Source organism: Cyprinus carpio, chromosome A21, assembly GCF_018340385.1.
Source record: "Cyprinus carpio isolate SPL01 chromosome A21, ASM1834038v1, whole genome shotgun sequence".
Classification (NCBI taxonomy): Eukaryota; Metazoa; Chordata; class Actinopteri; order Cypriniformes; family Cyprinidae; genus Cyprinus; species Cyprinus carpio.
The window spans coordinates 280,001-302,487 of NC_056592.1; the positions used below are offsets into that span (position 1 = coordinate 280,001).

General features: G+C 41.9%; 2 protein-coding genes across 4 annotated transcripts in view; one reads left to right on the forward strand and one right to left on the reverse strand.

The window, feature by feature from the left end:
- The window catches only part of LOC109065397 (homer protein homolog 1), a 15,056-nt gene extending 14,485 nt beyond the window's left edge, over window positions 1-571 (forward strand). For 2 of the 3 annotated variants that reach the window (XM_042778476.1, XM_042778477.1), the window contains one exon: window positions 1-571. This exon is cut by the window's left edge and continues 538 nt beyond it. The gene's annotated coding sequence lies outside the window, so the exon portion shown is untranslated. The other variant, XR_006162873.1, reaches the window with a different exon arrangement.
- A 1,987-nt stretch (window positions 572-2,558) lies between these two features.
- Window positions 2,559-19,409, reverse strand: LOC109046134 (junction-mediating and -regulatory protein-like). The gene is given in 12 exon segments (XM_042778478.1): window positions 2,559-4,366; window positions 4,442-4,616; window positions 4,618-4,932; window positions 5,657-5,740; window positions 5,837-5,911; window positions 6,690-6,877; window positions 6,954-7,119; window positions 7,528-7,542; window positions 7,544-7,701; window positions 8,270-8,399; window positions 11,983-12,177; window positions 18,374-19,409. Coding segments are annotated over 12 exon segments (2,481 nt in total). The 5' UTR covers window positions 19,040-19,409; the 3' UTR covers window positions 2,559-4,052.
- Window positions 19,410-22,487: the final 3,078 nt, after the last annotated feature.

Sequence of the window (22,487 nt, forward strand, 5' to 3'; positions counted from 1 at the left end):
TGAGGTCCATCAGTTTGTTCGTGGGGTTTTTTGTTTTCGCTCTTCATGAAGAGCAGCGGTTTACTTCCTACTGTATGATTTCTGGTTATTTATTGTAAAAACATATAATATCTATATATTCTAATCACAGTGGCTGCATTACGTAGTAAGGTTTGTTTTCACTTTCTCTTGTTTTTTATCATTTCCAATGTGGAAATATGTGTTTTTTTTTCTAAATGTGAGATTAACTGGCAATATTTTTGAACTATTGAAGTATTTAAAAGGTAAACAATGTCATCAGATTTCAGCGAGTGTTTTCTTTGCCAAACCAGATGAAGCTGAGATGCATCACGTCCTGATTGTCATGCGCTTCTGAAGATCTTCAAGGGCTCGCAGCAGATAGATGTGCTAGTTTTTGACATACTGGACGGCTTTATTATTATTATTATTATTATTATTACCATGTTTGATTTATGAGCCGATGTGACACTTTGAGGCTCAGAAACCTTTGAATAATAATTGAGAATATTGACACACTCAAACACAATTGTAATTGAGTTTATAGTAAAATTAAAGAGCAAAAATTGTCAAAGTGTTGTTTTTCTCTTTATGAATGTTTGAACCCTGAACACATCATATTTAACCCCAAAATCTCCAGCTGAGTGGTGGAAATGATGCCGTACATGAAGAAGACGAAGAGCGTCGGGATTGTTTTTGATCTTTAATGGCACACTGTGTGATGTGACAAGTCTGTACTGTAAACCTGTCTGGACGTCTTCATGGTTCAGTTATGTATGTATTTATTTTGGTTTTGGGGTGAAATATGAAGTCTTTTCATCACGTGACGTCAGGAGCACCTCAGATCACATGGACGACTGGAATCAAACTCTTAAGGTGCGATGATCTTTTTTGGTCTCTTTTATCCTTTCTGGATCCTGACAGTGACGTCTGTGTTTATAAAAGAGCAGCTTGAACATTCATCTAAACATCTGCTTTTGTGTTCAACAGAATGAAGTCACACAGAACCATGAGGTGAGTAAATGACGACAGAAACAAGACCAGTTATTCCTTACGAGATACTAAATCAGGTTTATGTTCATATTAGAAATATTGTGTATTTATATATCATTTTTCAGTAAAAATATCTTAACATTCTTAAATCAGAAGACAATTTATATATACAGTACAGGTCAAAAGTTTGGAAACATTACTATTTTTAATGTTTTTGAAAGAAGTTTCTTCTGCTCATCAAGCCTGCATTTATTTGATCAAAAATACAGAAAAAAAATGTAATATTGTGAAATATTATTACAACTTAAAATAATAGTTTTCTATTTGAATATACTTTATACTCAGCAATATACTCAGCATCATTACTCCAGCCTTCAGTGTCACATGTAACATCCAGTCTATCACATGATCATTTAGAAATCATTCTTAATATTCTGATTTATTATGAGTGTTGGAAACAGTTCTACTGTCTAATATATTTGATGAATAAAAGGTTAAAAAATACTGCATTTATTCAAAAAAAAAAAAAACTTCTAATAATATATATTCTAATAATATATTTTCTTTACTATCACTTTTTATCAATTTAACACACTCCTTGCTGAATACAAAGTATTGATTTTTATTTAAGAAAAGAAAGAAAAAAAATTACTGACCCCAAATTACTGACCAGTAGTGTATATTGTTATTACAAAATATTTATATTTTAAAAACATAGCTTCTTTTTTTTCTTTTATTCATCAAAGTATCCTAAAAAAGTATCACATGTTCTGAAAAAATATTAAGCAGCAGAACTGTTTCCAACTTTGATAATGAATCATCATATTAGAATGATTTTCTAAAGGATCATGTGATAATGATTCCTAAAAATTCAGCTTTGCATCACAGAAATAAATGATCATTTAAAGTATAATACATTTAAAAACTATTATTTTAAGTTGTAATAATATATCACAATATTACATTTTTTTTCTGTATTTTTTTGATCAAATAAATGCAGGCTTGATGAGCAGAAGAAACTTCTTTCAAAAGCATTAAAAATAGTAATGTTTCCAAACTTTTGGTCTGTACTGTATATATATTTGTATTGGAAAACAAAACTACTAAGAAAATCATCTTCTGCAGTGTAGCTGCTAGTAAGCAAAGACAAAAACTGAACTTTGTGACAGTGTTGTTTTTATGCTGTAGAATAATTTGCGTTGGATATTTTGATTTTTTTATATTGAATTTTTTGATTTAGTATTTTTGTTTTATTAATAATATTTAATCACTTACATGTGCTCTTAGTGAGGCTTTTTATCAGAGCCTCGGAGAATGTCGCATATTTGTTTTAATATTACATTCTAGAATATTATTTCTGCCTGTAGATGAATATTCGTGATGAGCTGATTGTGACGTCATCTGCATGCGGGATCAGACACGCCCACTGGTGCCTGTAGCCCCGCCTCCGGCTGTCGTCATGACGATGCTGGTCAGCTGATGCCAGCCAGTGGTCAGACAGTGTCCGTGCGGCTCAATCGAATGAGATGATCAACACAATAAAAAGAGCGCTTTCTATTGAAACTTTATTTATGTAAGGGGCAAAATGCAAATTTAAAATAACTATTAGAAGTACAATGTTTGGAAAAGCAGAGTAAAAAGCAAACTGGAGTTTCAAAAAAAAAAAAAAAAAAATCATTGTACATTTTATGATATTGCTTTACATATTTAAATATTTAGTGGAACTCAATAAATACAGGTGTCCTGCGGGCAAACATGCGATGGATCTGCGCTGTATTATACATCAGAAGTTCTGTTTTCAGGTTCTAATATAATATTGCACACGAGTAGTCGCTCAAGACTGTAGTGTTTCAGTGGAACGGATCGGGTTTGATTGACCACATGATGCATATAACATACAGAACAATTAATATGATTCAGACAAATAATATCAAAAGCTAAATACAGTACACGTGATGAAAACATGTCAGATTACGCTGCGGTGTCGCGTACAGAGTGCGTGCCGCACAGCATCATGGGTAAACGCGGGCCACGTGCCGGTCAGATCTGAGAGTGCAGGCCCGTCGATGGTTCAGGGACAGACGTCCACAGAGTCACAGACACAATAAAACACGTTCATTCAGATAAACCTGGAGAGAGCTTCGGAATCCAGAGCACGATGAACTCACTCATGTTCTCATGACCCCCTGGAGTCTGCGTCCACCAAACAGCACTGTACTGATCGCCTCTGGGGCACGAGCGCAGCTTCAGAGCGATTCTCTGCTGTTTTAGCATGTTTTTGTTCACTTGTCTGCTCTTTAATAATGCTCTCAGAACAGTATTTAAACATCGTCCGTGGAGCTTATTTCTGAAACATCTCAGTTTCTCAGTTCAGAGACTATTCAAGCATAATGTCTGCAGACTGATAAAATGGAATGTTCCTTTAATGTTCCTACAATCAAGAATAAACATCTTTGAACATTAATAAATTCATAATTAATAAACCTGAATGATTTGAACATGTAGAAGTAAAATTTTCATAATATAATTAGAAGAACGTCAGCAAAATGATCTTGGAATGTGTGTAGTTCCATATATAGTTTTTATTAATATTTTGAATTAGCTTTTATTTTTATAATTTCAGTTTCTATTTTATTTTAAAATGTATCCTTTTTATTAAATGTTATTCTTTTATTACTATTTCGGTTTTATTTCAGTTTTAGTTCTTATTTATTTCCGGTCTATAATAGTGATTAAGGCAATATTATTGTTTAAAGTTTTTTCTGTAACATTAAATAGTTGTTTTATTTAGTATTTTTATTTAAACAAATGTTTCTTGTTGTTGGTTAAAGATCTGGGTCGGATCCGAGCGGTGTGGTGGGTCAGATCGTGTCAGGAGAACATGAATGGCGTCTGGTTTGGCCTCCTGCAAACATACGTGAAGACAAAAAGAAGAGAATAAGAGTAGATGAAAGAGTAGCAGGTGGATAAACACTCAGAGCAGCCTGTGCTTCAGTGATCTGCTGTGAGGTAAACACACACACACACACACACACTGATGATGTGAAGGTGAGGGCGGAGCTTCAGCTCTCCCAGTCGGTGCAGGCTGGCGTCTCGTCCTCAGACTCGGACTCGGACTCGGGCGAAGCCTCTTTGATGCGGCGCAGGGCCTCGTGGATGCTGCGGGTCAGCGGGTCGAACGCAGTCGCTCCCCTGCAGCTGCGCTCCTGTCTGCGCACCTTACGCAGCTGCACTCCCTTACGGATCTGAGCCAGGATGTTGTTGTGTCGTCGTTCCTCGCCGTCCGGATCGGGCGCCAGAACACGCAGCTCGGCCTTCCGCAGGTGGAAGCTCCCGCGCTTCAGACTGGCCAGAACCTCGTCCATCGGCGAGCTCGCTGAGGACACAACAGAGCGTTACTCAGCACCCGTGAGAGACCGCGCCTCTCATCACCCCCTGCGTCTAACCTCACCTCTGCTCCACTGGCTGGACTCGAGCGACGCCGTCTTCCTCAGCTTCTTCCTGGCGTTCAGCAGCTGGCTGCTGTCGAAGAAGCGCGCGGTGAACGGCCCGAGGGGAGACTCCGGTCTGGCGGTCAGCGGGGGGGCGTCCGCGGGCGTCTCCTCCAGGGAGGGGGGCGGGGGAGGGGCGGAGGGGGCGGGGGCGGGGGAGAGGGGGCGGGGACATGGGCGAGGTGGATGAGTCCAGCAGCAGCAGCTCTCTGGAGGGAGGAAGTGATGTGTGTGTGTCAGGGGGCGGGGCTTCGACCACGGCTCCGCCCATCGGAGGCAGCGACAGGAAGCTCTCGGGCCGGCGCAGCTCGGGGACTCCCGCCAGAGCGTCGTCCGTCTGCACGCTAGCGGCCTGCGTCTGCGTCTGCTCTGGCCTCGCGCCCGCTCTCTTCCTGGAGTACGCCAGACGCAGACGCGTGGACTTCAGGGTCACCTGACCCGGGTAGCGCTGCGGAAACAGACCAATCAGCACTAACCCAGTCACAGCCGCGGCGTTCTGCACTTACTAATGATTTAATGTGCTGGAGATGCTGTTATTACAGTGTTTTGAACAGAAGTACATATCTAAACAATAAGCAATTGCTGTGTTATCTTAGTATTTTTTATTGTTACTTTTATTTATTACTCTTTATGGGACCTATTAATATTATTAACTTTCTTTTTTTATGGTCTCACTTTTTTTAATATCAGTTTAAGGTTTAGTCATTATTATATATCTTTGTCATTTTTATTAGTTTTTTATTTCTCTATATAGATATTTTTCTTTTAGTAAGTTTAGTAGTTTAACTTGAATGAAAATTTTTGTTTCAACTCAATTTCAAGTAACAAAAACAATCTGATGTGCTTTTTTTCTTTTTCAGTTTTATTTGCATCTTTTATTAGCTTTTTTTATTTCTTTTTTTTAGGTTTTTAAGTCTAATATTAAATCTAATATTTATAATTTAATTTCAGCTTTATTTCCATTTTAAGTGCTTTTGTCATTTTTTTATTAGTTTAAATTTTTTTTATATTTCTCTTTAGCTTTATTTTCATTAACTTTAGTCATTTTGTTTTTAGTCATTATTCTTTATTGTATTCATTTTAGTATTTCAGCTTATTTTATTTGACTCAGTGGCCAAGGCAGCATGTCTAATTATTATTAAGTGATGTTTTTTTTTTTGTTATTATTCTTTATTTTTGAAGCTGCGCAGTCGGTCCAGCGTCGTCTGTCTCTCCTGACTCACTCTGGACAGCCGCTGCTCCTCTTCCTCCTCTTCATCCTGCAGATACACATCATGCGTCATCAACATGAAGCTGCGCAGTCACAATATTTGTGTTGGTATTTATTGGTATTTTGATTCTCTGTTGAGTCGCACCTGCAGCAAAGCTTGCTGGGAAACGCAGTCCGGGCCGCCCTGCCGCTTCTGCGTGTGATTGATGATGCAGATTTCCTGAGAACAAAACCAGGCGCCACGACTGTTAAACAGAGACCATAAACTAATAAAGACGGATAACGGGAGCATTGTGTGCTCAGGTGCTGTCAAAATAAAAGTCCCACTCAGATAACGATAATTAAAAAATTGCAAATATCGGCTAAACAGAAAAAATTAAAAAAGACATTTAACAAACAACAAATACTGGCCAGACAGAAAAAATTTATTAGCCGATACAATAATTAAAAAATTGCAAATATCGGCTGAACAGAAAAAAAATTATAAGCCAATGCCAATAATTAAAAAATGCAAAATATCTGCCAAATAGAAAAAAAAACAAAAAACTTAAAAATTATAATGAAAAATATCTGAATGTGCCAACAAAAAAAAAAATTATTAGCCGATGCGGATACAGAAAAAATATAGCCAAGAAGTAAATAGGGCCAGACAGAAACAGAGAAAAAAGTTATTAGCTGATGCCGATAATTAAGAAATGCCAAATATCAGCCAAACAGAAAAAAAAAACTTAAAAAATGATAATGAAAACATGCATTGTATAGGCAGAAAAGAGTTAATAGAGGATGCCGATAATTAAGAAATGGTGAAATATGATAATTAAAAAAACTGAAAAATTTATTTAAAGATGTTTTTTTTGGTTGTTGATTATAATTAAAAGTTTTTTTCTTACATAATGATTATAATTATTATATGCTTAATATCGGCCAAACAGAAAAAATTATATAGGAAATTTTATAGGTGAACCGCTACATGACACGGATGTTTCTCTCTCTGGTACCTTCTTGTGTTTGAGGTAGGCTTTCTTGGCGGTGATGCGTCCTCTGCGGGCCTCCAGCTGTCTGGTCCTCTGCTGGAGTTTGGCCACGTCGTCTCTGGGGGGGGTCAGAGGGGTCGAGGGGTCATCGGTGGACTTCATGGCGTCAGGACTCTCGTAGGTGTCGTAGTAAACCACCTCCTCCTGCCTCTCTGCAAACACACACACAGTCACACACAGATGCCGGCTGAACGGTGTCAGCGAGGACGCAGGGCTGCAGACGCTCACCGCTCATCTGTCTGCGCAGACTCTGCAGCTGCGCCGTCTGCAGCAGCTCCTCGTACTTCAGGATCTCGAACTGGATCTCGTAGAGCTGCAGCTGGAGCTCGTAGTACATGGCCTCCAGCTGGTCCAGACGCACCATGGCCTCCTCGCCCCCCTGCAGACCCTGCATCTGAAGAGATCACATACATCAGGGGAGACACAGATCTGCACACTTTATGGGCACCATGGCCTCCTCGCCCCCCTGCAGACCCTGCATCTGTGTGTGTGAGAATTAGTGTGCATGTGTGTGTGTGGGTGTGTGAGACGTAGTAGTATGTGCCACACTGTTGGTGGTGTGTGTGTGTGTTTAATGTAAATGACCTGTGGTGAGTGTGTGTGTGGTGTGTGTGTGTGATTGTTGGTGTGAGTGTGTGTATGTTGATGTAAGTATGAGTGTGTGTGTGTGTTGGTGGTGGTGTGTATATGAGTGTGTGTGTGTATCTTGCATGCGTGTGTGTGTAGTGTGTGTATGTGGTGCGGGTGTGTATGTGTATGAGTGTGACCTTTGTGTGTGGTTGAGTGTGTGAGATGTATGAACCTCTTCTCTCAGTCCCCGTGTTTTCCCTCTGTTCCAGGCAGATCTCTTTGGCACGCATCAGCTGCAGTGTTTTCTTTAGAAACTCATACTGGAGTTTCTCCATGCGCTCCACTGCTGCCCCCCACGCAGCTTTCCCAAACTTCCTCTGGTCGGTGCGCATGCGCTCGTACATCACTGAGAGACAGAGAGAGAGAGAAAGAAAGAGAGACAGCAGCGAGAGAGAGAGAGAGAGAGGAGAGAGTGGAGACTTAGAGACTTGAGAAGAGAGAGAGAGAGAGAGAGAGAGAGAGAGAGAGAGAGAATATAGTGTGATTCCTCACAATATCTGTGATACTTCTGCTACAAAGATGGTTTCATTTTCAGACTTTTTATTTATAGAAACTAGGCATTATTGTAAAATTATTTAAAAAAAGAATAGTAAATTGTAAAATTACATAAATACATACTGTCCTACCTGTAATTAAATTTTTTTTTTGCTCAGTAAAAGCCTTTTTTGTCTTATTTTCCATCATCTTAAGCCATGTTGAGAAAGTCATGTTAAATTTATTTCAGAACACACATTGTATCAAAGCAGCTTTGCAGAAAATCATCTTTTCTTTATATCTTACAGCTGCATTGAGTAGATCAGAGCTGGATGATATTAAAGTTATATTTTGCTATAAACTGTATAGAGCAGTGAACACAGACTCAGTCTGTCAGATCTCGCTGATCATGTGACATCACGGACGGACGGCGGTCTCACCTTTCTGAGCGCGGGCCGTGTTCTCGAAGTATTTGACGGTCAGGTCCTGTATGGACAGCACAGCAGTGTGAGCCTTCCTCTGCCAGTCCTCATACACTTCCCCTTGCGCAGAGACTCGACTCATCCGCCGCTGGGCCTCCAGACGATCCGTCTCCAAGAGAGATCTGCACACACACACACACACCACACACACACACACAGGTCAGGCTGATGAAAACACTCGTCTCTCATATCTCTCTAATCTATCTCACACCACCCAACACAACACAGATCACGAACCACCCAAATAACGACAATCATACAGAACCACAACACCATCACGCTAACGCAGCACAGTCCCACACGGCCACACGCGACACAAACAGCCCTAACATAGTTAGCACTGTAAACAAGCAAGCACACCCGTGCGCCCACAAAAAGCACCACACACACACCACACAGACTCACTCCATCTCAGACACCAGGACACACCACCCTAACTCATACAAAAACACACAGCACACACACACCAGGCCGAACAACAACACACGACACCACCCAATGCACACACCACAAACACGACACCCTGAGCTCAGTACACAACAACACAGTCCACCACCCAGCACACACCACAACACGCGACACACCCCAGGTGCCCTACACCAGTCATACCTCAACAACACAGAGCTCACTCCCTTGACACAAGCACACCAGACACGCACAACACGCCACCCATTCTCCATTGCAGTCCTTACACAAAGCGGCTTCTACTGCCTCATCAACAGTTCAACACCTTTCGTTGTTCCCCCACCTCACAAATCCACACAATGGCACAGCAGTCACACCCCCCCTGAGCTCTATAACACATACACAAGGTCCCTCATGTCGACAACACACACAGTCCACACAACACACACCACCCACTCATAATACAAACACACCTACTACGCAAACTTATCCCCCAACACACCACATTCTTATCAATCCCTACTGTCCTCAGGCCCGACTGCTCTACGCCGCTAAAAACCCACATCACTTAACACCAATCCAAACAAACAACAACGAGCTACCAGCTAACCTTCCACCTCGCAGCTACACACCAGAGAAAGCAAACAAAATAAAAAATCACACACTCACGAACACACTGGTTTGTCACACAACAGGGCAACGCCGACATACCAACGCCACATCATCAACAAACGACCGTCCACCCGCTACGCACCGACCCTAGCATTACAGAACTCATCACACCACCATACCACCGCCTGCGGCATCCCTGTTCGGCTCTCGTCGCCGCGCGGCATCACGTCACCACACACCCTAACTCATACAAAACACACACTCACACCACACAAACCACAAAACCATAAACTCAGACAACAACACAACACACACTCACACACACACACACACACACACACACGCGATTCAGACCGATAACTGTGTTTGAGACTGATTTGTGAGTCTGAATTAGTGTGTGTGTGTGTGTGTGTGTGTGTTAGTGTCTGTATAGTGTGTGAGTGAGTGAGTGTGTGTGTGTGTGTGAGTGTATGTACTTGTTTTGAGCAAATATCCTAACTTATTCTGTGAAATACTTTGCCAACCCTCTTCTGAGACGTTTGGCTGCTCCTCAATCGCTCTAAAGGCGTGTAAATCAGCCAGATGTTGATGTTGATGTGAATCTAGTGTTCTGCACATGTTTGTGTGATGGGTAGGTTTAGGGCGAGTGGTTAGTTACCTGAAGAAATTATAACTGATCTGATAGAAGATCAGTGTCCTCACTAAAGATGAGTGAGTGTGTGTTATTTATGATATGTTTGTGGATCAGTGTGTTCAGTAAAGATGTTTGAGTTGTGTGTGAGTCAGAAACTATAATGTGAACCAGATGCTGCTGTGGCGTACAGTACACACACACACACACACGCAGTACAGTCCTGAGAGATGCATTTGAATCACGTCATGAATTAAATATCCTGATCTCACTGTGCCACCCAGCGCTCATGAACAGCAAATACACTGAAGTTCAAGCACATGAAGCTTTAAAGTGTTAGTTCACTCATAAATGATCGTTCTGTCATCATTTCCTCACCCTCATGTCCTTATAAACCTGTTTCTGTCGTCTATGAATCACATGAGGAGTCGTTACATGTACAGTAAATCCCCGCTTGGACTGAAGCTTCAAACATGCTGCTTTATTCTTCTGAGGTCATACGATGCTTTATGAAGAGCAGATGTTTTCAATGAAGCCTTCTGAAGATTCGTTCACAAATCTGACTGATCTGGATCTTCAGCAGTGAACAACTCTCTGAATCAGAACAATATCTGATGCTCAAGTCATTTTCTGGACTTTTCTAGTCATCTGTTAATTTGTTGATTTGCTGGATTAGGATTTTTTTATTTTTTTATTTTCATTGTTATATTCTATTAATTGTTTTATTTTTTTATTTAGAGATGTATATTTATATTAAATGTTAAAGTGATTTTTAGCTTTAATTAACTGATGTGAATTTTCCACCAAAAGAAATCAAACTTTTGGTCAAAAAGTGTTTGTTTGTTTTGTTTAGGAAAAGAAGTCTCTTCTGTTCATCAAAGCTGCATTTATTTGATAAAAAAAAAAAAAACAGTAAAAACAGTCAAATATTATTCTAATGTAAAACAGCTGTTTTCTATGTGAATATCTGTTAAAGTGTAATTTATTTCTGTGATGTGCAGCTGTATTTTTATTCAGCATCATTACTCCAGTCTTCAGTGTCACATGATCTTCAGAAATCATTCTAATATGATGATTTGCTGCTCAAGAAACATTTCTGATTATTATCAATGATGAAAACATTAATATTTTTGTGGAAAACGTGATACATTTTATTTTTCAGGATTCACAGATGAACGTGTCAAAAAAGAACAGCATTTATTTGAAAAATAAATCTTTTGTAACATTATAAATGACTTGACTGTCACTTTTGATCGATTAATGAGTCCTTGACTTGTTCTCTGCTTGTCTGGTCTTGTTTTCAGGGATTGGCTCGTGCTGCTGATCTGCAGAGACTCTTCTGACCGTCAGCAGGACGTCTGGACGTCTCGTCTCATCTCTAATTCATGTATGGAAATGCGATACCCACACTGCACCTCTCTGATCACATGACACTCGATCTGGGCGTCCCATAATGCTTCAGTCACTCATTCATGTCCTCATGCATTCATTCATGTAGCGCTCGCTGCCCATATGTTCACCTCACACACTACTGTCTGTGTGTGTGTGTGTGTGTGTGTGTTGCATTCATTCATGTAGTGTTTGCTTGTGATTTTGTGTGTGTGTGAGCACTATAAAACCCCTTAATTCACAGAAAACACATGCAAACATGAGTATGTAGTATTTGCGTGTGTCTTTGTGTGAAGGATGAAGGGTTTCATAGTGTCACACACACACACACACACACACACAAAGGATGAAGGGTTTAATAGTGTACACTGAACACACACACACACACTTGTCAGGTAAACTGTAGAAAGAGGGTCATTTGCATACAGGTGTTGTGTGTTTGCAAGCTCAACTAATCTCTCAATGAAGCGCTGAGTCATGACATTGGTTTAGTGTCTCAAACACACACACACACACACACACACATACAGACGTGATTCAGTCTCTCTCTCCACTCTTAATGTGATTAGAGCAGGGGCTCATGGGAAGCAGCGGTTGCTATGGATGTGTGTGTGTGTGTGTGTCCATCGTGAGCAGATGATGTGTGTGTGTGTACCTTGATCTGCTGTCTGCGCAGCATGGCCAGCTCGCGCATGTCTCTGAAGGGCTGCAGCAGGTAGTGGTAGAGCTCAGTCGTGGCCTCCACCAGATCTCCATACGCCTCGTCCTGCTCCGCGTACAGCTGCAGCAGCTCCACCATCCGCTCCACGCCGCGCTGCTTCTCCAGCAGCTGCACACAACGACAACACACGCGTCACATGATGATAACAACAACACACGCGTCACATGATGATGACAACAACACACGCGTCACATGATGATACACACGCGTCACATGATGATAACAACAACACACGCGTCACATGATGATAACAACAGGTGTCACATGACAGTTACACATGTGTCACATAACGATAATAACCCACACGTCACATGACAATAACAACATACGTGTCACATGACATGTTCATCAACTAAAGAGAAACTTTAAGAGCTCCTGCAGTTTTCTGTCAAAATTAAAGGTACAGTATGTGATTTCAGAGAAACACTGCTGATATTTGAAATCACACGGTCCTACCCAAGAGAATCACACCCCTCTTGATAGCTCCGCCCCCAAATTCACAAACATGCTATGCTACACAAGCACCTCCCCTCTCCTGAGTGGACACGCCCCTTATTGCTGATTGGCTAGAAGTGTGTTTTGGTGCTCGGTCTGATCCACTTTCAACAGCATTTGCTGAGAAATCCCTTACTGCATCTTTAATTTTGGAAAATGCAGAAATTAAGACAGACATAAACATTAGGATTGTAATTTAACAGATATAATATAAAATAAAATTATAATTATTAATTTTATAACTGAGTTTGGCCAAATTATTTAGACCTACAAACAAGCACATTTTAAATTGCAATCACAATTTTTTTATCAGAAAAATAAGTTTTCAGCACTTACTAACAGACAGCACTCACATAAGCAGTTATTGTTAACTAATAACTATAATAATTATAATGCATTTATGTTAATTAAAATAAAGCTTAAATAAAATTAAAAATATTACATGAAAAGCAAACAAAAAATTTGACATTTTACTTCGGCAACTGAAATAGTCTTAAGTTACTAGAAATAAAAACTAAAACAGAAATTAAATTAAAATCATAACTTAAAGTCACAACTGAAAAAAATAATACAATTTTTTTTAAAAGCACATAACAAACTTACATAAAAACTTCAAGTTAAATCTAATGTTGCAAACTGCTTGATCAATATTATTTGTCTGTCTTTGGGAGTGAAATATGACGGATCCTGCTGTTGAGAGAAAACATTGTGATGTCATTGTGATGCTGGTGAATAGTGTGCTCAGATCTTCATCTTCTATTGTGATGTCATTGTGATGCTGGTGAATAGTGTGCTCAGATCTTCATCTTCTCTCACACACACACACACACACACACACACACTGGTGTCTGGACGCTGAAGTGTGTCCAGTCAGTAAATGACTCTGTTGTGTTTGGGCTCAGAGTGAATGTGGAGCTCTGTTCGGAGATGAATGGACTGTCTGTGTGTCTGAGTGTAACTCAAACACTGCTCCGTTCATCAACAACACTGAGCCTCTGTTTACCTTGACGACCGGTCGCCGTGGAGACCACTGCCCTGTGTGTGCGTGGAGACGAGCTGCTGTTGTTCAGGTATAAACACACCTGCTGTAACGGACCGTCTCTGATTTGAATGCACACCTGCTGATGCTTTCACATCTACTGCCGGTGTAAATATCATTTACATCTGGTCACGTGACCCACATCAGTTTCAGCGCCGCGAATGAGAGTTTGAGTTCATTGTGTTTTTATGAATTTATAATGAAGTTACACCATTCAAAAGTTTGGGGTTATTGAATTTTTTTATTCTGAAAGAAGTCTCTTCTCCTCATCAGGGCTGTTTATTTGACCAAAAATACTGTAAAAATAGTGAAATATTATTCTTTTTTTAATCATTTGATTTTGTTTTTTTATATGTGTTTATCTGTTATGTTTTTATGTGTTTCTGTGATGTATTTTTGTATTTTTTGCTTCATTCTTCAGTGTCACATGATCTTCAGAAATCATTCTAATATGATGATTTGCTGCTCAAGAAACATTTCTGATTATTATCAGTGTTGAACACATTAATATTTTTGTGGAAACTGTGATACATTTTATAAAGGATTTCATAAAGTTCAAAAGAACAGCATTTATTTGAAATAGAAATCTTTTGTAGTATTTTTGGTGTCTTTACTTATGCTCACCAACATTTTAATTGTGTTTTGTTTAATTTTTGATGTATTTTATTTTAAAATATTAACAGATTTCTGAAGGGTGGTGTGTGTTATTTGGCCCTTGATTAGTGTGAGCTTATACAGCAGAGACGTGAACTGATGAAGATGATGATGATGAAGGGCTGTGTGTGCAGGAACACAGCCGCAGGACGCTTCTACTGTAGCTTTTCTCTTACTCTGTTCATGCTGGAAAACCCCTCCAGCTGTGACATCACATCCTGTTTCCTCTCTCCTGTTTCGGCACAGGATACGCGAGTCCCTGTGGAAAACGCCCTGATTGGCTGACAGCAGTGATGTCATGTGACTCTTCCATGGGAAGCGTTTCTACCTCTTCATCAGGCTGAATGAGCTGCAGGTTTGTGTGTTTAATGGCTTGTGTCTCCAGTATTTATGACACATTTGCACATTAATATAAATGTGATGAAGTGTGAATGAGCAACATCCCACACACACACACACGGCAATGTTTCACCTGCTCCACCCGTCAGGAAACCACACCAGTACCCGCTGACCTTTGACCTGCTGACTACAAGCCCATCACAAACACATGCTAGATATCAGCTGTCTGAACACTCGTCTGTCCTGCAGAGCTGAAGCAGACCGCCTCACTGACCAATGAGAGCTCTCCGTACGGTCACATACAGCAGACACACACACATGTTTTCAGATGTGGTACACACACACATTTTCACATGTGGTATTTTTACCAGTGCTCGAAGGGGATTGTTCACCCAAAAATGACCAGGATTTCTTTAGTGGAACACAAGTGAACTTTGAGAACCAACAACATTGGACCCCACTGACTTTCATTATACAGACAAAAACACTGAGACATTTCTTCTCTTTTGTGTTCCACTGAATAAAGAAAGTTATATAGGTTTGTGTGTGTGTGTGTGTGAGTGTGTGTGTGTGTGTGTGTTAGTGAGTGAGTGTGTGTGTGTGTGTGAGTGAGTGAGTGTGTGTAAGTGAGTGTGTGTGAGTGAGTGTGTGTGTGTGTGTGTGTGATTGTGAGTGAGTGTGTGTGTTAGTGAGTGAGTGTGTGTGTGTGTGTGTGTGTGTGTCTGTGTGTGAGTGAGTGAGTGAGTGTGTGAGTGAGTGAGTGAGTGTGTGAATGAGTGAGTGTGTGTGAGTGTGTGTGTGTGAGTGAAGTGTGGTGAGTGTGAGTGAGTGCGTGTGTGTGTGAGTGAGTGAGTGTGTGTGTTAGTGTGTGAGGTGTGTGTGTGTGAGTATGAGTGTGTGTGTGTGTGTGTGTGAGTGGTGATGTGTGTGTGTGTGGTGAGTGGAGTGATTGTGAATGAGTGTGTGTGTGTGTGTGAGTGAGTGTGTGAATGAGTGTGTGTGTGTGTGTGTGTGAGTGAGTGAGTGGTGTGTGTGTGGTGTGTGTGAGTGAGTGAGTGTGTGTGTGTGTGTGTGTGGTGGTGTGTGTGAGTTTGTGAGTGTGAGTGTGTGAGTGTGTGTGAGTGAGTGTGTGAGTGTGTGTGATTGTGAGTGTGTGTGATTGTAAGTGTGTGTGTGTGTGTGGGTTGAGTGTGTGGTGTGTGTGTGTGTGCGTGAGTGAGTGTTGTGAGTGTGGTGTGAGTGTGTGAGTGAGTGAGTGTGTGTGTGTGTGTGTGTGAGTGAGTGTGTGAGTGAGTGAGTGTGTGAATGAGTGAGTGTGTGAATGAGTGAGTGAGTGTGTCTGTGTGTGAGTGTGTGCGTGGTGGAGTGAGTGTGTGTGTGTGTGAGTGTGTGTGTGTGTGTGTGTGAGTGTGAGTGAGTGAGAGAGTGCGTGTCTGTGAGTGATGGTGAGTGAGTGTGTGTGTGCTTGTGTGTGAGTGTGTGAAGTGAAGTGAGTGCGTGAGTGTGGTGTGCGGAGAAAGAGAGAGAGTGTGAGTTGTGTGTGGGTGTGTGTGTGGGCTTCCTCAGTGTGTGTAGCTCCACCCCGATGACATCAATTTTGTGGGGTGAGATGTGTTTTTATGGTATGTTGGTGTGGTTTTTGTCTTTTGTTGAAGTTTTTTACATCAGAAGTTCAATGAAAATGCGTTAAATGTTTAATGAGTGTGTTCAGCACTGTACAGTCACTCACAGCAGCGTGAACGGATCACTAGTGCAGGTGAGTGTGTGCGTCACCATGGTAACGAGTGCTTTGTGTGTGTGTGTAATCTGCTCACACTCATTGTGCTGCCTCTGGGTCAGGTTTCTCTCTGGGTTCAGTGACCTGTGTGCTGATCATCACAGCTAGTGATGGTTTACTTTACTAGTTTAGTTCTACTGGAAGTGTAGAGGCTCCGCCCACATCCCAGAGCCATCCGGGCTATTAATATCTGTGTTCTTGATTCACACGTCAGTACCTTCAGTCTCTGATGACACACACCGGAGTGTTTATTGCGTCACGAGTTCACACACTTTCTGACCGATGTATTAACATGCTTCCTCCGGTCACTCCTGATTAATTACTGGAGTAAGTTACAAATGTTACAAATAAGCAGAATCTCATAAATATCACCGTCGTGATCGCGACAGTTTCTTAGCTTCATGTTCATGCTGTAAATGTTTTCCTGGAGGAGTACTGCACGCTCGTCGTCGGACTGATGACGAGTGTCTGAACACTCGTCTGTCCTGCAGAGCTGAAGCAGACCGACTCACTGACCAACTGACCAATGAGAGACCGGGTGTAATATGATTGACAGGTGAGCAGCGAATGAGCTCCTCTGAGTGGAAGAGAAAACACAGGCAGCTAATGCTCATCAGAACGCGTCAATCAGTGGAAAGTGAATAGAAATCATTCCGTCTGAGCTATGGTCTTAACACAAAAACACACTGGTGTAAACATTAGTCCTGAGACATCTCGTGTCTCCTGAGAAAGAGGGTCACGCTTCTGAAGATCTTACGCATGCAGCACTGATCATCTTGATCAAAACTATTTGCACTGATTTGTTGTGTTGGTTACATTTTGTTCCTTTGTGCAGTGACTCAAGAGAAAAACAAACAGTTTTATGAGGTAAAGTAAGTTTTTGAGATAATGTAATGTTGTTAAAATGGATTTCATAAAACTTGTATCAAAAAAAGTATCGTTCAGGAACCGGTATCGATATTGATATTAATTCAAGGTTTTTTATTTTTATGTGTTTTAAAGTGTTTTAAATGTTAATTGTTAATGTTTTTATGTGTAATTTTTTTTTTGAAAAGTTTTACAGCGACCTCACAAAGAGCCACTTCCACCTGATGAAGAATATTAGACATGAACATAAAAGAAAACACATATAAAGTCTCAATAAGAGGCTGAGACTGCAGCGTACAGTGTAGCACACACGTGTGTGTGTGTGTGTGTGTGTGTGAGATAGAGTGTGTGTGTGTGAGAGAGATAGAGAGTGTGTGTTTGTGTGTGAGTGTGAGATAGAGTGAGTATGTGTGTGTGAGAGAGATAGAGAGTGTGTGTGTGTGTGTTTGTGTGTGTGTTCAGTCAGGGAGGTGATACAGCAGTTGTTGTTCAAGCTATGAATGTCACAGACACATCACAGCAGGTGTGATACTGTCATTTACTGTAAACAGACACAAACACTTCAGAAAAACATCTGAAAAGAAGTTTGTGTTTGAGCTTAAACAGCACTTCTAGTGTTGTGAATGAAAACAGTCAGTACTGTGTGTGTGTGTGTGTTTGTGGTTAGTCAAGTCAAATGTATTTGTATATTTTGCAGAAAATCATGATGTTATTGTATCTTAATAGCTTCATGTCTTATCACATTGATCAGATTAGAGCTGGATGATAATGTAGTGAGATTTTGCCACGATATAAACAATCACACGGATGAGGTTTGCTAACATTTATATATCATCTGAACTTTGTCTAAGGTTCTGGGAAGGTTCTCTGAAAGTTACGAACAAACACTCAGAAATAAAGTTTACAGCACATATTTGTGTTCGCTGGGAATCGACCTGCACACGTGTACTGTAAACATCAAATTTTTTTTTTTGGTTGGGATTGGCCTTGAAAAGTTTTATTTTAATTATCCTACAGCTTTATACACAGAGCAGTGTGTCAGTGGAGTATAGTGTACTGGAGTGTAGTGTAGTGCAGAGGATGATGCTGATTGCGGATGCGATGCGAGAAGCTGATTTCAGCGCGCGTCTCACCTGCTGCAGGTGTCTCTTGGCTCTCTGGAGCGCGTCCTCGAAGCCCTTCCGCCGCAGCTCGCTCAGACTCTCGTAGTACTCCTCGGAGTCGTCGCTGTCCGGAAACAGAACCTGAGACAGGATCCTCCACCCGCAGGTGTCGAGCGCGTGACCCAGATACACCTGCAGCTGGAAGCAGAGCGCGTCCGTGTCGCGCGCGCTCAGCTCCGGGGCCCCGAACAGAACCGACCACACGGCCGTCTGCTCCTCGGGGAAGGCGGGCAGGCAGGGCTCCAGGTCCGAGTTGACGGCGCACAGCTGCAGGTGAGCGGCGCGCATGTCCTGGAAGGAGAAGAGTCCGGCCCAGCTCGAGTCCTCCGGCGCATCATCGGACTCCGGCGGCTCCAGCTCCGCGCTGCGGGCGGCTCTGCCGGGCTCGGCTCGCTCTCGGCCCGGGCTCTGGACCGGGGGAGGCGCGTCTCCGGCCGCCTGCTCGCCCTCGAGCAGCGAGTCCCGCGCGGCGCTCCGTTTCTGGACGGTTCGGTCGTGGCACGTGACGGCGAACTTTCCTTCGATCTCGTTCCAGGCGACGATGAAGACGAACTTGTGCTTCTCCTTCTCCTCGAACACATTCGGTCGCACCGACACCCAGCCGGACTCCAGCGCGTCCTCCATCGCGAACGACATGATGATGATAAAGCGAGCGAGTTCAAACGGAATCCGGGCTCCTCGGCCTAACGGACGCGGCTGAAAACACTCGGACCTTTAATAACACCGATTTCCCGTCTGTTCTTGTGTCCCGAGTCGACTCGCCGCTAACGCGCGCATCGCTGCGCGTTCAGACCTGCGTGCGTCGCGTCACCCGCGAGGCCTTTTGTTCGCTAATCCGCATCTTTAACATCGCGAATGTTTCGCATCCGACGACGACTATGACGTCACAGAGAGGAGGACGTAAACATCTGCACGTGGGACACGCTCGCTGCGTGATGACGCAACCAGAGACGCAGGCGACGCACGGTGGTCTAGACCAAGGTTGCGTTCAGTCCCGACAAAACGGTGCAAAACGTTTGTTAACGGAAACGGTGGTGCGTTGAACACACTGTTCTGATGACGCAAGAGTTGAAACTATGGCAACTGAGAAGGCCATTCTTTGTGTTCCTTTTGAGAATTTTCAGAGCCTGATGAAATCAGTATGAATACATGTTTAATTCTGCAAAATATGCTGGATGTTACAGTCACTGCCCTTGTGTCCAGAATAAACGAAAACACCCCGATCCAGTGAAGGGTCTGTGGAAACTCTGCTTCCTAACATTTTCCTCGCATTTCAGGTGAAGAATAATCCACTTCTTACCTCCAAGATCTATATTTATGATCTATATATCATTTTTATTGTGAGTATTAGGCTTATCATTATTGCTGATCACTGTTGTTGTGCTGTGATATTCTAATATTAACCATTATATAATGTAAGGATCTCCTGAGAAACAAAAAAAGCACACACACAGGCATCTTCGAGACCCCCCACGGAGTACACCCTCTCTCTCATGTTATCAGTTCCATCCTCACCCTTCCTCCCTGCACTCGGGTCACTCAGAACGGTCAATAGTATAATGTTCATGAATGCGAGTAATATTTTCAGTCATATCTGGTATCATCTGAACAGTCTTAGGGCGAGTGGTACTATGGTCTCAATCTTTCAACAGTAGACTAAAAGATAACAGATCCTAAGAGTGAAGAGGTATTCTGATTACTGTGATGGGAGTCCCTTTCCAGGGGTCCTCCATGTAAATTACCTCCTGTTCCCATTGAGGTGTAAACCACCAGGTTTGGGACTGAGTTCATGCAAATTCCAGTCGTTAGTTCCTGTCTCCGTCTCGGGGGATGTTAGTCTCGGTCTGAGACACGTAAGGAAGTGTTGAAGAGGATCAGGGCCTTCTGTAGCCGGAGTGAGCCCACACTTCATTCCTCTTTGAGAATGTGTTGATTTGATATCTCTGAATTGGCTTTGTAATTGGCATAATACTTACCTGACTGATAATAAATTGTTACATTTGATGTACTCTGACTCACTCTGAAATAGTCTTCTCTAGTAGATTAAGTGAAGGCGTATGTTACACGGGTGACTGTAGAGGGCTAAACAGAACCACTGTTTAAAGAATGACAAGCATGAGGCGGTCTATTAAACAGTTAATCATAACCTCTGACTAATGATCAGACTGGAGAGTTTGTGATCGTGGGGTACATCTATACATGATACACCCTGAGCGACACAGATTCCTAATGAACGAGTAAATATAAAGTAAAGAGTTAACTAGAATAAAGTGAACTGACATGACATACAGCCAAGTATGGTGACCCATACTCAGAACTGGTGCTCTGCATTTAACCCATCCAAAGTGCACACACACACACCGTGAACACACACACACACCATGAACACACACACATTTATGCTGCGGCGCCCGGGGAGGGTATCATTTAGCTGCGGCGCGCCCGTTGGGGGTTCAGTGTCTTGTTCAAGGACATTGCCGTGGTATTGCCGGCCCGAGACTCGAACCCACAACCTTAGTGTTAGGAGACAAACTCTCTAACCACTAGGCCACGACTTCCCCCATAATCAAATGTCAGAAGAAGAATAATAATTAGAGACAGTCCTAAATTCAAAGTCACATTAAAATGGAGTCAGATTTGAGTTTAACCTAACTTGAATAACTCTGCGCGCTGAGAAGAGCGAACACAGATGGAACCTTCAGCCAGCACCGGATACCTTCCTCGGACCGAGTGCGCGGACCGTACAGAGTTCAGAGGAGTATAGAAAAGTGCTCTGATTATTTCAGTTATTTTGCCTTTAATGGAAATAAACATGTGCAAACAATATTCTTGCTCTTGTGAATTTATTTAGATGTTTATTACATCGTGCAGCTGTCTCTTTAATACCAGTTTATACACGTTGCTGCTGATACACCACCAAACCAGAGAAACTCATCTCAAACCCGCTGCACACTGCTTCAGGAAACATGTCTTCAAACCGGAAACAGTAGCTAAACGTTGCGCACCGGTTTGAGCTTTAACTTCCCCCAGAAACACATGTAGATTCACAGAAATAACTTTCCAGTCTTTTTTCCCCCTCAGATGTTTTGTTTATCGTGTTTTATCATGAAAATGCTTGATCAGTGTCGTTTGTACTCTAATGCGATGAAACACAGCCGGGTTATTAGTGAGAGCATCGATCATCTCTCTGATCAATAATTGATGAAGTGCGCGGCTATAAATGTCTGTTCAATAGTTTAACTCCCGTCACGTGACCCGTTACATTCATGAATAATGCATGAGACGCAGTTGTGTGTTTATTCACAGTGATTGTTTATTCACGTTGAATGTATGTTGCCGTTGGCTGGATGGCGTGACATAACTGCAGCAGAACACACTTTAAAGGAGCAGTTCACTTCCAGAATAAAAATCTCTGGATAATTTCACCTCCATGTCATCCAAAATGTTAATGTCTGTCTGTCCTCAATCGCAAAGAAATAAAGGTTTTTGACCTTTCCAACGCGTCATGTGTGAAGTCCATCTAGTGCGAGATCTGCATCTGTGATCAAACAGTGTATAAATGTTTTGTGTTGTTTTAGAAAATGAGTGATGTTTTCTCTAGATATGACTCTTGTTCCTCGGCTGGGATCCTGTAGAGCCCTTTGAAACTGTGATTCGGACCTTCAGCCCGCTGGTCCCCATTAAAGTCCTTTATATGAAGAAAAATCCACGAATGTCTTCCTCAAAAACCTTCATTTCTTTGCAACTGAAGACAGAAAAACATCTTGGATGACATGAAGGTGAGGAAATTACCAGGAGATTTTTATTCTGGAAGTAGTGAACTAATCCTTTAACTTTGTACATATTTCACCTGTGGATGCTGTGCTCATTCTTAAATAGAGCTCATATTGTGTTATTATGCTCTATTCACGAGTTATGAGCTAACGGTGTTCTCAGAACGTTCTCTCAATGTTAAACGTTTCTCCAGTAAGGCCGGTTAATCAGACATTTTTTGTTTTCAGATTCTTGTTTTATTTCACCGTCTGTGTACTGTTGCTGTTTTTGTGTGTGTAAACATACTTATCAATAGATCACATGATCTCGT